Source organism: Arvicola amphibius, chromosome 15 (genome assembly GCF_903992535.2).
Source record: "Arvicola amphibius chromosome 15, mArvAmp1.2, whole genome shotgun sequence".
NCBI classification, from domain to species: Eukaryota; Metazoa; Chordata; class Mammalia; order Rodentia; family Cricetidae; genus Arvicola; species Arvicola amphibius.
The window spans coordinates 46,471,889-46,487,615 of record NC_052061.1 but is presented as its reverse complement, the minus strand read 5'-3'; the positions used below and the strand labels follow the sequence as shown (position 1 = coordinate 46,487,615).

Here is a 15,727-nt window from a genome sequence, read left to right as displayed (position 1 = left end):
TTCATAGCTTCATGGAGGGGACAGAGGGTTTGCAAGGGACAACTTCCAACACAGCTAAGCAACAGACAGGCTTCCAAGCCATGGGGGTGGGCAGAGCTTGAGCATGGCTTTATTACAGCTTTTCAGGGCCCCTGCAGGGAGCAGGATACAGCCCAGCCAGGGGCCATAGTTGAGATGCAGCAAATTTTCTGCCTGGCTACAGAAACCCAGAGTGCACATCCCTTATGCTGTGTGGATGTATGTGTTTTGCTGGGATGGAATCCAGATATCCTATTTTTCTATTGCTGAGATAAGACAGCACGAACAAGTCAAATTATAAAAGTAAGTATTCAATTCGGGATTCACATTTCCTGAAGGTTAGAGTCTGTCACCATCACAGAGAAGAGCGTGTCAGCAAGTAGCCAGGCATGGTGCAGGAGTAGTAGCTGGGAACTTACATCCTTATCCTTGAGCACACTGGGAATGATGTGGGCTTTTGAAACCTTAAAGCCCACCTGTTTGGGATCTCCAGCTTAGGACCCCATTCCATGCTCACTCCTCCCATTCCAAACCCTGCCCTCAGTGTGCAAAGCGGTGGCCCCACCCCTGGAGCTGCTCTCTTCAAACTCCGCCCCTGAGAAAGTCTGCCAAAAGTCAACCCCTCCTTGGGGCTCCTCAAGACCGTGCCTATAGGCTTCTTAAGACCTGGTAGCCATATTTGCCACGTGATTCCTCTCCTGCTCTCCTGAGGGTCACCCAGGAGTTGCTTTGTTCTGTTCATTAAGCCTGGATTTAATAATTTGGTTTGACTGGCTTATTACATCTGCGGTGGTGGAGTTCCATAGTCATTACCCCTAGTGTCACACCTCCTCCAACAAGGCCACACCTCCTAATCCTTCCCAAACAGCTCCACTAACAGGGGACCAAGTAATCAAGTCTGTGAGCCTGGGGGAGTCATTTTCATTCAAACCACTACAGCAGGACCTTGCACATGGGAGGTAGCTGCTGTCGCAAAGGTACACACCCACCTTTGGGTTTCTTTAGTTTTGAGATCCTAAATGCTGTATAGCTCAGGGTGGCCCCAGCTGGAGACCCTTCTGCTTCCACCTCTGAAATGCCGAAATCTGAAACAGATTACAACTCACCCTGGGCATAATGGTGGGGGTTTCCGTAACACACATCCTAATTGTTTTTTTTTTAATTAATTAATTATTTTTTTTTTTACATACCAATCCCAATTCCCCTTTCTTTTTCTCCTTCTGCTCTCCTCCTTCCCCCCACCTCCCATCTGTTTTTCAAAGAGGTTAAGGCCTCCCTTGGGAAATCATGTATAACTGTCTCATCCCCCTCACTGAGGCAGGACTAAAGACAACCCTCTTCTCGGCCCTGCCCGTGCCTAGGCTGAGCAAGGAATCTCTACACAGAGAATGGGCTCTGCAAAGTTAGTTCATGCATTAGAGTTAGATCTTGGTCCCACTGCCAATTGCCCCATATACTGCCCACGCCACACCATTGGCACCTGTGTTCAGGGGGTCTAATTGGCTTAATAATAAAATACCAGAGTCAGATATTGGGGAGGGGGAAGCTGAAAGATCAGAGAAGCAGAGAGGCCAGCCACTAGAGAGCTTTTACCTCTACCAATGCTCAGACCAAAGGGGAAAATCCTTCCCTACAAATCCTCAGACTGCATGTTCCCACTGAATTCTCAGACTGCTTCTAAGCTCCTGTCTCCCCCTGCCTTATATTCATTTCTGCCCAGCCATATCCCTTCCTGTCTCCACCTTCTTAGTGCTGGGATTAAAGGCCTGTGACTCCCAAGTACTGGGATTAAAGGTGTTTCTCTTTTAGACTGGAACTATCTTGCAGAGCCCAGGGTGGCCTTGAACTCACAGAGATCCCTCTGCCTCAATCTCCCAAGTGCTAGGATTAAAGGTGTGCACCACCACTGCCTGGTCTCCATGGCTAACTAGTGACTTAGCTCTGCACTCTGATCTTCAGGCAAGCTTTATTTGTTAAATTACAAACAAAGTATCACTACCGGTTTCAACCTTGGGTCCAGCCCCTCTTGCCCTTAGCAGTTGTAGACTAACCACTCCCTGTGAGCTGCCCTGATCTGCTGCCACCTGCCGGAGCCATCCATCTTATAGGACTTACTATAGTTCAGCTCTTTTCACCAGACTTGACTCGGAATTTCCCTGCAGCGCCATAGTAACATGGAGACTTTCAGGGATTTGAGCATTCTTGGTTCACCTAGGTCCTCTGTACAGAGCATCAGGTGTAGCTCGGCAGAAAAGGGTGTGCTTAGCATTTTTGAGGAGTAGGGTTCAATTTTCGCAATCTCAATGATAAAACGTTTGCAGACTTGTTGTTGCAGAGGGCTCACCTGACATTTGTTTGGTTTTGCTAAAACTTTGATTCTGGGCTCTGTCCCAAAGGATCAGACAGGAACAGACAGGGAAGTCCCTTTTTTTTTTTTTTTTTTTTTTTTTTTTGCTTTTTTTAACCCATGTTCAGAAAGGGCAAAGACTGTAAATTAAACGGAAGACCCTTCCCTCAAGATGGTGTCTGTGTGGACCGGCTAGCCATGTCCCAGGACCCGGAGCTGAGTTTGGGATGAATGTGTTTATTTCTGGATCTGCGCTTAGGGCTGGTGAAGACAAGGCTCCAAACCTCTACCCTTTTAGAGTGGAGACAGGCAAGTGACTTGAACTTGCAGCGGGCCCGCAAAGGAGCGGGTTGCAGCAGGTGTACAGCATCCTGCGAGCCTGTAGGGGAAGGGGCGGGTGCAGGAGAGGCAGGGGCGGGGGAAGAGGCGGGGCCGTGCACAACTAAAGAAAGTAGGGGCGGGGCCATGAGCGCGGGCAGGGGAAGGAGTCGAGTGCGGTCGGAGGGCGGGGGCAGGACTGAAGACCAATGAAGAAGAGGGGACGGGGCTAAAGGCGGGGCTGGGAGAGGGTAGCGATGCCCCGGGGGCGAGGCCATCAAGGGGAGTAACTAACTCACTACGTCGCCGAACCAGGATTAAGGAAGCATGGAGCCCGCGGATAGGAAAGGGTGAACCATAGAAGGGCGGGGCCCTATTATAGTTCTGGGCAGGGCGTGAGGGCAGCCGCGCTCGGACCGTCCAATCCGCAGGCTCGTACCAGCTTCAGATTCTTGCCGAGGCTGCGACGATCGCAACGTCTCTATAGGTCGCCGCAGGCCGTCTTCCGGTAGGGTGGGCGTGTCGGGGGGGCGGGTCCCTGCGCCGTGGCGGGAAAGCGGCGGCTCAGGCTGGACTTCTGAGACGCGGAGGGACGGAAACGGATCTGAAGCGTGATCTCTTCACCATGGACGCCGCCGAGGTAGAGTTTTTGGCCGAGAAGGAACTGGTGACCATCATCCCGAACTTCAGCCTGGACAAGATCTACCTGATTGGGGTGAGGCGAGCGGGACGGGGCTGCGGCCGCGGGGTCATGGACAGGTCACCACTCCTTTCCACCTGGGGTCTGCCTTGTCCTTGCAGGGGGACCTGGGGCCCTTCAACCCCGGCTTACCCGTGGAAGTACCCCTGTGGCTGGCCATTAACCTGAAACAGAGACAGAAGTGCCGTCTGCTACCTCCAGAGTGGATGGATGTAGGTGAGCTTCCCTGGGGCTCGGGTGGGTCGGGCTTGTACCTGGATCTGCCTCCTTCCTCGGTCTCGGGTTCCCGGACAGCCGACATCAGTTGGTGTTCCAGTGGCTCGTTGATGTGTAGTGTTTGTGATACTTTGTGATACTTCTAGTTCCTATTTGGATTTTAGATATTTACCTAGTCTTAAAATCAAAGATGTGGGGCCGACGAGATGGCTCAATGGGTAAGGGGACTTGCAGCAAAGCCTGAGAACCTGAGTTCAATCCCCAAAATTCACCGTGGGAGGAGAAAACCGAGTCCCGTCGTCGTTCTGATTTTCCTATGCGCTCGACTGCACACAATGATAATAACTTTTAGTTTAAATCTGGAGCAGAGATTCAACTTTAAACAAGCATTTTAAATTTTTCTTAGTGTTTTTGTTTGTTTTTTGTTTTTTTTTTTGAAAGTTTCTCTGTGTAGCCCTGATATCCTAGAACTCGCTCTGTAGACCAGGCTGGCTTCAAACTCAAGAGATCTGACAAATTTTGTTTTAATTGTCAGCATGCTAGGAAATTCTGTTACAAAGACTATGAAAATGTGCAGTTAGTTTTGTCAAATCGACACAAACTCAAGTCACCTGGGAAGATGGAACCTCCACGGAGAAATTACCTCCATCTGACCGGCCTGTGAGCATGACTGTGGGTGTTTCCTTGGTTAATGATTGACATGGCAGGGCCCAGCCCACTCTTGGTATGGTCACCCTTAGACAGGTGGTGCTGAGTTGTGTAAGAAGACAGGCAAGCCAGTAAGCAGCCTTCCTCTGTGGCTCCTGTCTCTGTTCCTGCCCTCACTTTCATCAGTGATGGACTGTCATCCGGCCAAATAAACCCTTTCCTCCCCAGCTTGATTAATAGTGTTTATCATAGCACAGCAAAGCAAATAGGACCGTCACCCTACAATGGGTTATTATTCGGCCATGTAAAGGAATGGGCTTCAAGGTGGATGAACCTGGAAAATAGGATGTTGAATAAAAAAGCCAGGCACAGCAGACTATAGATTGTATGATTCTGTTTATGTAGACAGTCAGAAATATAGAACCATAGGCACAGAATAGTGACTGCTTAGGTAATGGGGGCTTGGGAAGTGATGGAGGAATTATGTTTTTTGGGGGGGAGTTGATAATGAGATTAAATTGATGGTTGCACAACTCTATTAAAAGCCCTTTGTACAGTTTGATTCAGAAGTATAATGGTAGATTAAAGATGTCTCTGAAGATGTTAGAAAAAATGAAAGAAGACATTCATGAGCCTTTGCAGTCTTTTTTTTGGTCTTGTTTTTTGGTGGGAGAGAGGTTGTGTATCACGTGTTGAAAATCCTCGTGTCCCCCCTCCCCCCCCCCCCGTCCCCCTGTCCCGTGAGCTTGACTGGAGGCACCTGAGAAGACCTAGAAAAAAAGCTTAGTCACGGTCAGTTTTGTTGTCAATTTGACAGATACACCTGGAAACAAGCCCCCTCAATTGAGACATCACCTCCATTAGATTGGCCTGTGGGCATATTTGTTGGGTAATGTCTTGATGCATGTTGGAGGGTCCAGTCCATGGTGGGCCGTGCCACCTCTAGGCTGTGTAAGCAAGCAAACTGAGCAAGCCGATGAACAGTTTTCCCTCGTGGCTCCTGTTTGAGTCCCTACCCTGACTTCCCTCCGTGGCGGACTTTGATCAGTGAGCCAAATAAACCTTTTCATCCCCATTTTGTTTTTGGTCATGGTGTTCATCGTGGCAAAGGAAAACAAATGCAGGCAGCCTGTTTAAGCTGGTCGCTCTCAGAGAGCTGTGCTTGAACTTGGGCCTCTTGTTCCCCGTGTAAAGGAGTGGAGACCCCAGTTCCTGTGCCTCGGGGGCATCGTTAGCCCCTCCGTGCCTGAATCCATTAGAGACCCATCACTGGTTTCAGCTGGCCCAGGCCCAAAGTCAGAGGTGGGCAGAGTTCTGTGTTTTTGCTGTCCAGGTGAGGGGCAATCAGATGGTGCTGGTGTGGGTAGCCTGTTCAGGAGGCCTATTTGCTCTGGGACTTCACGTCCACAGAACGATGTCATGTGCCATGCTTCTCTGATTTCTCTTGTGGGTGTGTGGTTTGCAGTTGGCCCCGTGGCCGCATGGGTCATCACCTTGTCTCCTGCATAGCTCTCCCTTGTGTGAGTACTCTGTGCATCTGCTCGCCCAGTCTGCGGGTGGGCATTTGGGTTACTTGCCTTTTATACATATTTATTTATTTTTATTTTTATGTGTGGGTCATGTGTGCCACATGCATGCAGTGCCTTTAGAGGCCACAGGAGTATATCTGATTCCCCGGAAGTGGGGTTCAGAGCTGCTGCATGAGTGCTGGGATCCAGACCCAGGTCCTCTGGAAGAGCAGTGAGTGCTCTTAATAGCTGAGCCGTTTCTCCAGCCCGTTTCCCAGTTTTAAGTCATCATTGTGTTAGTGTGTCAGCACGTGTGCCGCGGCACACCTGTGAGCAGAGGACAACTTGTTGAATCAGTTGTGCCCTTCCTCTGTGTCCCCCTTCATTAGGCTTACGACAGGCACCTTTGTCCACTGAGCCATCTCTCCAGTCTCCAGGGCATTCTTACTTTTTACGATTTTGAATGAGACTGTTGGAATTTTCTTGTCTGAGTCTTTCAGTAGAAAGGTGTTGCTCTTTGATTTGTTGAGCCAGGGTCTCATGTACCCCAGACTGCTCCCTGCTTGCTGTGTAGTTGAGAATGGGTCCCCACCTCCCGTGTTGCTGGGTTACAGGTGCCTGCTCTGCCTCACGCTTGTTTTTCTTGGGCAGACAGATGCTGCCGGTTGGGGACTTGGGCCACAGGACAGATGATCTGAAGTGATAAGCAGCAGCCAGCCAGTCCTGTCACAACTTTAGGATCCCCAGGGAAATTAGATGAGATCACATTGTCCCACATCCTGGCCAGAGGGGTTGGCATGGCCAGTCTGAGTGGTGAAGACACTGCACAGTTATGTTTGTTATCTGACTTAAGAAAACTAATCCCGCGCAGCGGGTCCAGTCCAGTAGTGGACTGCCTGCCTGGCTTGCATGAGGTGCGCAGGAAAAATCATATCACTGCTTTCGTGGCGGTGTGGTGAGGCTGCTTGCAGCTGGCCTGGGTGCTTTCAAGGGAGCAGTAGTAGGCTTTGCTGAGGTCTGTGTGGAGGATGGAAGGGAAGAGCTGGTGCTAAGGCATGCCCGGCTGCGGCTTGAGGCTCAGCTCTGCTTAGAGGGAATCGTTGTTTTCTGAGGTTGGCAGAATACAGGGCAGTGAGGGGGCCCAGAGTATCTTGTAGTCTGAGCCCACCATTTTATTAGGGGTGCTGGATAGCTGCCCAGGCAGAAGTCATGCATGTGATCAGTGGGACATAGAGGCAGGAGTTGGGGAAGTCCTCCAGGTGTTTCGGGTCTCCACTTGGGCAGAACGAGATGGCTGGAGTGTGAGCCTGGGATGTGGCAAGGACTCACCTGTGGAGCTCTGGACTCCAGCCCTGAGAGGTCACAGGTCATTGGCTACAGACATGAGTAGAGGAGTAGAGGGCAGATAGATCAGAAAAAGGTTCAGGGGTAGTGGTGACATCAGACTCTTCTTCCTGAGCAGTGCTTGCAAGGCGTCTCATCTAAGATACGAATACCCCACCTCGTTTGTATGCAGTGTAGTTGCTTATCGGGCACGTAGGCAGTACCAGCACTTGGTCAAATTGTAAGATTACAAGTGTTTTTCTACCAGGTGGTAATAGTGCATGCCTTTAATCCCAGTACTCGGGAGGCAGAGGCAGGTGAATCTCTTGAGTTCAAGGCTAGCCTGGTCTACAGAGCAAGTTCCAGGACAGTTAGGGCTGTTGCACAGGGAAACCCTGCCTTGAAAAAAATAAAAAATAAAAAGTTTCTTGGGACTGGAGGGATGGCTCAGTGATTAAGAATACTAGCTGCTCTTCCAGAGAACCTGAGTTCCCAGCAACCACATGGTGCCTCACAACCATCCATAATGGGACCTGATGCCCTCTTCTGGCGTGCAGGCATACATACAGACAGAACACTCAAATACATAAATACATAAGCAAGTAAATAAAAGAAAACAAACTTTTTTCAGCCAGGAGTAGTGGTGCATGCCTCTGGAGGCAGAAGCAGATGGATTTCTGAGTTCAAGGCCAGCCTCATCTACAGAGCAAATGCCAGGACAGTCAGGGCTACACAGAGAAACGCTGTCTTGAGAAAAAAAAGAAACCATGTTTTCTCTTTGTTATGGTGTTGGTGAAGCACATTAACCCCTGTGTTTCAGAGAAATTGGAGCAGATGCGAGATCAGGAACGGAAAGAGGAGACGTTCACCCCAGTGCCCAGCCCACACTACATGGAGATCACCAAGCTCCTGCTCAATCAGTGAGTCAGCACACGAGGCCATGCAAGCCCTCTGTGGACTTGAATTCTCGCCCTCTTTCTGCCCATTCCCATGGTGGCCCAGCCATCCAGTTTCTCACCTAGGTGACCTGGAGGAGGTGTCTCCATGCAGGGTGACGAGGCTATCTCTCTGTTCTCTCCTGTTCCTTCTCTCCCCGCCTTGGATTCTGTATGTCAGTGCACATGCTTCATTTAGTCCAGCTTTGCCCGGAAGTATGTGGATCCGGGTTCCCCGTGTTGGTGTTTGTCACAGGAGTGGCCAAGGGCTCATGTGGGCCTTAGTCTTGAGCTATTGAGATGTGCCCTGCAAGCTCTGGGTTTGTGTGTCCACGTCTGCCCCAGCTGTCTGTCTTCTGCTTGTGCTGCCTGTCTGCAGCCTCTAGCTTGTCTCAAGTCAGTGCTCCTAGCGGTCACAACTGGCAGGCGTTGTCGCCCCCTCTCACACCTCTGTGTCTGTAGGATTATACTCCCACTGGATCTTCAGCAGAACAGGTTTGTTTGTCTGATATGGGGTATTGCCATATTGCTTACGTTGGTTCTGAACGCTGGGCTTCAGTGGTCCTACTGCCCCAGCTCCTGGCCTAGCACCGTGTCTGCAGCGCTCTGTTCTGGCATTTGCTCCAGGCAGTTTTGTCGCCTGCTGTCCGGCTGTGTCATTATGCAGCCTGTACTTAGACGGGCAGGGACCGTCCCCACATGGGCCTCACGAAGGTTTGTTGAATGAAAGCGGTGGATGCCCGAACATAACTTAATGAGCATCCAGCTGGACCGAACCTTTCAGCTGGTTCAAGAGCAGATCTGGCACCAAGACTGTGCCACCCTCTTAGATCAGCTGGGCAGTAGGGACCTGTGTCACCGCATGTCCAAAGGTGAACTCAAGAGGGATGGGTGGCTGTGAGTCACCCATTCCTTCCTACAACAATACACTTACTGTTCTAAACATGGTCACATGGCCTGAGTTCCCCTTTGGGTAGGGAAACAACGTGACCCTGTGAACTGGTCACAGTCAGGGCCTGTGGGGGTCCTTGGGGCATAGCAGGGCCTGGTAGGGCCAGAGAAGGCACTGAAGGAACACAAGCGTGAGGAGAGCAGCAGACTGTCCCAGAGGAGCAGGGAGAGGGTGGCAGGGGAGGAGGAGCTGTAAGGTACGGGGACTCCGTGTGCTGGAGGTACGCGGACTGATGAGGGGACATGGTGGGCTGCGGAGCCATAGATTCCGTGGTGGTGAGGAGACCTGGGGAGGTGAGAGAAATTGTGGCAGTCTGGGAAAAGAGAAAATCTGGGTGCATGGCTCGGAATCAGGCTGGTACTATCAGTATAGAGAACTGTTTCTTGACGTTCTGTGTATTCTACTCTGCCAAGAACCTTATTGTTGTCTGGGTATGGTAGCAGACTTTTAATCCCATCACTGTGTAGGGGTGGAGGGTAGAGACAGATGAATCTCTGAATGCCAGTTTGGTCTACTTTAGGAGTTCCAGGCCACCCAGGGCTATACAGGAAGACCATGTCTTTTAAAACAACAACAAAAACCAAAGCCTTACTGTGTAATTTATTTAGTTAAGAAACCCAATTAACATTTTTCCAGCTTGGTGGTGGTGGTACACACCTTAAATCTCAGCACTCAGAGGCAGGCAGATTTCTGAGTTCAAGGCCAGCCTGGTGTACAGAGTTCCTAGACAGCCAGGGCTACACAGAGATACCCTGTCTGGAAAAAAGTGAATGAATGAATATAAATAAAAATGTAAAAAAAAAAACCATTTATTTTGTGGATACATGCGTATGGCATGGCATGCAGTGCATATGGAGGTCAGAGGACAACTTTCAGGAATTGGCTCCAGAGTCTGAACTCAGGTTGCCAGGCTTAGCCACCGACACCTTTACCTGCTGAGCCATCTCGATGGTCTGGGGACCAGTTTTACTTTGTTCTGTAGCTGATAAGGATCTGGAGGGGTTTTTTTGGTTCGTTTGTTTTGTTTTTTTTGAGGTGGGGTTTCTCAGTAGCTATGGAGCCATTTCCAGAACTAACTCTATAGACCAGTCTGGTCTTGAACTCACAGAGATCTGCCTGCCTCTGCCCTTGCGCCACTCCCTCCTCCCCGTGTGCTGGGATAAAGGCATGCGCCACCTCTGCTCAGCGGATCTGGAGTTCTTTGTTTTGACCTTTTCTTCTGTTCAGAGTGTAAGATGTGAATGTGTGTGTATTCTACCACAGACCTGCCTGCTTACTCCTGTGTTGACGGGCCAGGGAGAGCCCCTAGTGATGGGCTACATGAGTTGCTGCCTCTGTCTTGTGTGAGCTTCTTTCTTCAAAGGGTGGCTTCTAGTATGTCGGAAAGGAAAGTTGTTACTAACTGCGACCTTAAACTCTGCAGACACCGGGCTACTTTGAGACTTTGCTCTGCTCTGTGATTTTTGTAACCTGTGCTCCCCACAGTGGCAGTCCCGTTTCTCAGCCTTTTGTGAGCACTTAAAGGGCTTAGCACAAAGCTTGCCCTTTTCTTCCCCGGTGGTGCTGAGTAGTAAGGTTATGTCACTGGTAAAAACAGGGGATCTGCTGACCTGAGCCCACTCGAGATAAAGTTACATATTACAGGATGTTGCTACCTAAAGGAAGTGTCCCATCGGCCCAATTTTCCACTATTCTTTATTGTTTGTTTGTTTTTTTGAGACAGGGTTTCCGGAAACTCACTCTGCAGACTAGGCTGGCCTCGAACTCAGAGATCCACCTGCCTCTGTCTCCCGAGTGCTGGGATTAAAGGCATGCGCCACCACCGCCCGGCTATATTTTTGTCTTTAATTACATGTGTGTCTGTCTGTGTGGGGTATGTGCATGTCAGTGCAGCTGCAAGGAGACAAGAAGAGAGTATTGGATCTTCCAGAGCTGGAATTACAGGGAGCCTAGGCCATCCCATGTAGGTGTCTGGGAACTGATGAGCCCTTTGCAGGAGGACTAAGTGCTCTTAACTGCTAGCCTTCTCTAGCACCTCCAATATGTTATCGTTTTGAAGATTACTTTTATGTGTTCGCGTGTTGGTATGTGCATGTGGGATCTCTTGGAGCTGGTTAGAGGTCGTTTTGACCCATCGGGCATGGGTGCTAGGAACCAAACTGTATACTCTGCAAGAGCAGTGTGTGCTGATTACTGAGCCATCTGTTGCTTGTGTTGCTTTGGAGTCGCACACTCTACTCTGTGACCAGGTATTCTCCTGTCTCAGCCTCCCAAGTGCTGGGAGTAGTCACCACTTCTGGTTCTCTTTATTTCGCTTTGTCAGATCTGTCATTGTGTATAGCCACTGGGCGTGGACAGTGAGAATGAATGGAAACACTGGGTACCAAGCTTACCTGCCGACATCTCAACCTTCGAGGAAAGAACAGAGCCCAATACTCTCCCAGGTCCATGCAAGGCTTTTTTTTTTTTTTTTTTTTTTTTTTTTTTTTTTTTTTTTTTTTTTGAGACAGGGTTTCCCTGTAGTTTCTAGAGCCTGTCCTGGAACTAGCTCTTGTAGACCAGGCTGGTCTCGAACTCAGAGATCCGCCTGCCTCTGCCTCCCGAGTGCTGGGATTAAAGGCGTGCGCCACCACCGCCCAACTCATGCAAGGCTTTTTTTTTTTTTCTTCCTTCTCTCCTTGAAACAGTCTCTAGCTGTATACCCCGGCCTTCAACTTCTGGTTCTCCTGCCTCAACCTTCTGAGTGCTAGGGTTACAGCCATGTGCTACCACACCTGGCTCAAGCTTTGTTTATCTACACGTGTGGCTGTCTGCCACAGGTGTTTGTGGCCTATGTTTTATAAGCAGTTGTGAGCTGCCTGATGGATGCCAGCAACAGAACTGGAATCCTCAGGAAGAGCAGCAAGCACTAACTGCTGAGCTGTTTGGCCTGCCTGCAAGCTTTGGTTTTAAAGCAGCCATTGTGCTTGTGTTGGGCAAGCTCACCAAGTGCTCCTATCTATCTTGCCTGTGTCTGTATCTCCAGTGCTTCTGACAACATTCCCAAGGCAGACACCATCCGGACACTCATCAAAGATCTGTGGGACACACGCATGGCCAAGCTCCGGGTGTCTGCTGACAGCTTTGTGCGACAGCAGGAGGCACATGCCAAGGTAGGCATGGCTCTCTTGTCCCCGCCCAGTGCCAGTGGGCACTGCCAGCCAGTGTGAATGCTTCTAGGGAGTTGTCAGGGCATTCTGCCGGCTCAGTCATGTAAACAGGGATTTGAAGCTGCTTTGAATAATAACTCATGGGGACTCGGGATACGGCTCTTGGAGAGCTGGCCTGGTGCGCACAGGCTTCTGGGCTTCACCCTCACACCCAGGAGCACACAACTCATTGGCTTACAAGCTCCTGCTCAGTGAGGTTAGTATTCTGAAGTCCAAACTTCTCTGCTCACTGGCCTTTTGTTTCAGCTGGATAACCTGACCCTGATGGAGATCAACAGCAGTGGGGCCTTCCTCACCCAGGCACTTAATCACATGTACAAACTCCGCACCAACCTCCAGCCCTCCGAAAGCACACAGTCATAGGACTTCTAGCTCGACTGAAGAGGCACTCAGCTCTGGACGCGTGTGGTGGTGAAGAGACGGCTGTGGACACGGGTGGAGGAACTCAGGCACACCGCAAGCTCAACTTCCATCGACGTAGAAGCCACCAGCTCTCCCCTCATGGGAAAGAAAACAAGTCTGCGGGCCAGGACTTCTCGAATGAGCTCAGACTCCTGCTCATGTCATGCACAGCAAGTGTCCAGTTAAGTTCAGGTCTTCAAGTTCAACCTGTGAAAGCTGTGTAGTTGAGAACTGGGGGGAGGGTGAGGGGTGGCGCTAACATAAAAAGGTTTTCCTCTTAACATGATTTAGGAAGATTTTATTTTTGGGATGTTGTCAGAAATTACAGCAATATATTCATAAATACCTAATTACTACATTCAACAAATAATATTACAATACAGTTAATTCAAACAAGTACACTTAGAACGGGTTTAATTTCACAGCATCTAAACTGCCCCCAGAGTGACCGAGGCACCTGTCCTCCCTCCTGCCTGGGTCCACCGCCCCAGCAGCGAGGCATAGGGCACACACAAGTACAAAACCAGTGAGATGCCTCCTCGGGTCAAGGCGGCCTCTAGGGTTGAAGTTAAGCACTGGGTCAGACAGTGGGGACAGGCTACGGCAAGTAGTGAAGCCAAAGCTTGAGCACTTGAAAGAGCACAGACGGCTGCTAGTGGCTGACAGCGCACCTTGGAGGTGCCGAGCCTGCTGTGCGGGCCATCTCCATGCTGGGTTCTGGACATGAGGGCAGGGGAGGGAGGCATCTAGTTTGCAGTTCAGTTTAACTGAGATTTGGCAGTGCTGTGAGCATGGCTGCAATTCCCCACCCGTAGGGCAGTGCTCTTCTGGGTACCTGGCCAGCAAGTGCTGACCGTCCTAGCTTACTCATCTGGGTGATGGCAGGCCTCATCAGTTTGGCTCTGATGAAACATGGGGCCATGGGATCGAACACTGGACTGGTTCATCACAAGCTTGGTGAATTCCCAGCCAGGAGAGATGGCAGCTATCCCTTGGAGGTGAAGTGGGAAGACACGGTCAAGGACTAGGAATCCCAGGTATGTAGTAATTTTCCAGTCCACCCTAGAGCAGATCTGTAGTGGAGAAAGATTGGGAGAGGCTGCCGGGGCCTATGCGTGGTACCTAGACGGGTGTTGCTGTGTTTTTACCTTCATCAGTGTCTCAGACTGTAGGATGGGAAAACCACGTGTGTGTGGTGTGAGTGGCATACTTGCCTGCCACCTTACTGGCTTGTACCTGGTTCTGATTGTCACTTTACTTGTGAGCATGGGAATATTCAGGGCTCCACAGGCAGGCCAGGGCGCTTGGAAGGGACATAGGCATTGCCAGATCAGTGGCTCAGCTTGTGCCCCAGGCCCACCTGGGAGGTTATCTCTTACATTGGGTCACACACTCAGGGGAATTCCTGTGAGATAATGGGGGGAGAGGGGGCTGTATGTGCGCCTTAAGTTATAGGGTCTACTTTTCCCAAAGCCATTACCAAGCAGATTAGCAAAAGCTTTCAGTCATCAGTGTGGAGTTTAGACTGGGACAGGAACACTAAGGTGTGAGCGCAAGCAGCATCTAATTAGGAACTCGGTAACGCTTTGTTCCAGGGCATGCAGCCTCTGCTCACCTGCAGCCCATCTTCAGCTGGCTATAGGGCAGAGACCTCAGTGCCCCTCGCCTGCTGCTCCTGTGCCAAGCCACACTGTTTGACGGCTGACAATGCTGGTGGCTCTTTCTTTTCTGGGTTTGCTAATAACTCGAAGATTCTTGGCAGGGAGACAGCAAACTGCAGGGGGCGGACAGGCAGGGGCTGCTGGCAAGCTGCTTTGTACAACCATAAGCCTGGTGGCGGAAGGTAGGCTCAGCCTCCTCTCCCCATCCTCCAACCTGGCCAACTCTGACTGAGGAGTTGAAGCTGGGAGATTCCCTGGTACCGAGTTCTCTGCCATGGCTGTGCCTGTCACAGCTCGAGCTCCTGCTGCACGTGGGTCACTCTGCTCTGAACACGACTAGCCCAGCCCCAGGTGCCCCTCAGCCCTGCCGTGTGGGATGACTCAGGTGAGCTCTTCTATTTTCTAAAAGGAACTTCAGCATTTTAATGTCCTGACCAGCAGCAGCACAAACACTAGAAGCAGGTTGTTTTTTTTAACCAGAAAAAACAAAAACGAGTAAAACAAAGGAAACCCCCAAACAGGAAAAACAAACAAAATTCCCCAAACCACATATTAAAAATGGCAGGCTTTTTATAACAATAATTAAAGTAATAAAAACATACAAAACTTTGTTTTTTTAAATATATACACAGTACAAGGCTGAAGCACCTTTGACTTTTCTCTCAAAACATGTTTGTATGAAAACGCCACACACAGCGGTAGCAATCCAGTCGGTGGGCTATCAGTGGACAACTCCACTCGTCTTCCCCAAGGAAAACAAGGTACCTTCGGGTGTGGGTTTGCCTCTTTTCCTAAGAGCTGTTCCAGGGAGAAGCCTTGACTGGCTTGCATGCTCCTGGGACCTGTGGCTTTGACGATGGCGCAGGAAGGTGACTGATCTTGAGCCCTTTGCTTGTACACACCCAGCCTTCTCAGCGCAAGTTAGTCTTCCTCCTGTGAGGAAGGGGTTAACACTCCCAGGGCGGCAGCAAGAGCAAGCTGGGCTCTCGGCACAGCAACACCAGAAACAACCAACTGGCTCTCCTTCAGCCACATGCACGGTGGGCATCAGTACTGGATACAAAGAATGTGGGGGAGAAGGAATAAAACCGCCATCAGAAAGAGAAACTGAGTCTTAGCTGAGACAGGGTGACTCGATCACACTGGAGTCAAGGTGACGTCCTCGCTGGAGCCTGGAATTCTTCGCTTCATGCATGGCACGTTCTCAATTTGTAAGCTTCAAACCTCCCAGTGAAAAATATTAAATATTCAAGGTAATAAAATAGATAATATTTCTATGCTATAGGTTCAGCCTAGTGCAAGGGAAATCGTCACCTCGGATATCCCTTAAAGTAGCCCCTAGGCCAGTGCATGGTGGGCAAGGCAAGGCACTTCCGTAAGTGGTCCAGCTCCGCCTGGAGCCGCTCCCGCTCCGAGACCATCTTCTGTTTCTGACTCCGAAGCTCCTGAGGAGAAGATGTACGTCAGAACACCATTGGTACATACACCAG

The 15,727-nt window shown here is 50.3% G+C and overlaps 2 protein-coding genes across 12 annotated transcripts in view; one reads left to right on the top strand and one right to left on the bottom strand.

Moving 5' to 3' along the window:
- The first annotated feature begins 3,005 nt into the window (after positions 1–3,005).
- Gins2 (GINS complex subunit 2) lies at positions 3,006–14,745 on the top strand. Its single transcript, XM_038312433.1, has 5 exons — positions 3,006–3,398; positions 3,485–3,599; positions 7,899–7,998; positions 11,991–12,117; positions 12,421–14,745. Exons 1-5 carry the CDS (start codon positions 3,309–3,311, stop codon positions 12,535–12,537), a joined length of 549 nt encoding a protein of 182 aa, XP_038168361.1. The 5' UTR covers positions 3,006–3,308; the 3' UTR covers positions 12,538–14,745.
- The window catches only part of Gse1 (Gse1 coiled-coil protein), a 342,813-nt gene continuing 339,939 nt past the window's right edge, over positions 12,854–15,727 (bottom strand). For 10 of the 11 annotated variants that reach the window (XM_038312424.1, XM_038312423.1, XM_038312425.1 and 7 more), the window contains one exon: positions 12,854–15,682. In XM_038312424.1, the coding sequence (XP_038168352.1) occupies positions 15,548–15,682 (135 nt within the window). In that variant the 3' untranslated portion in view covers positions 12,854–15,547. The remainder of the gene's footprint in view (positions 15,683–15,727) is intronic. The other variant, XR_005283292.1, reaches the window with a different exon arrangement.

Bases quoted from the DNA above. Each gene is read 5' to 3' on its own strand.
- Gins2 (XM_038312433.1), top strand. From the start codon at position 3,309: ATGGACGCCGCCGAGGTAGAGTTTTTGGCCGAGAAGGAACTGGTGACC. The intron at 3,399-3,484 runs GTGAGGCGAGCG...TTGTCCTTGCAG, and splicing joins ACAAGATCTACCTGATTGGG to GGGGACCTGGGGCCCTTCAA. The intron at 3,600-7,898 runs GTGAGCTTCCCT...CCTGTGTTTCAG, and splicing joins TCCAGAGTGGATGGATGTAG to AGAAATTGGAGCAGATGCGA.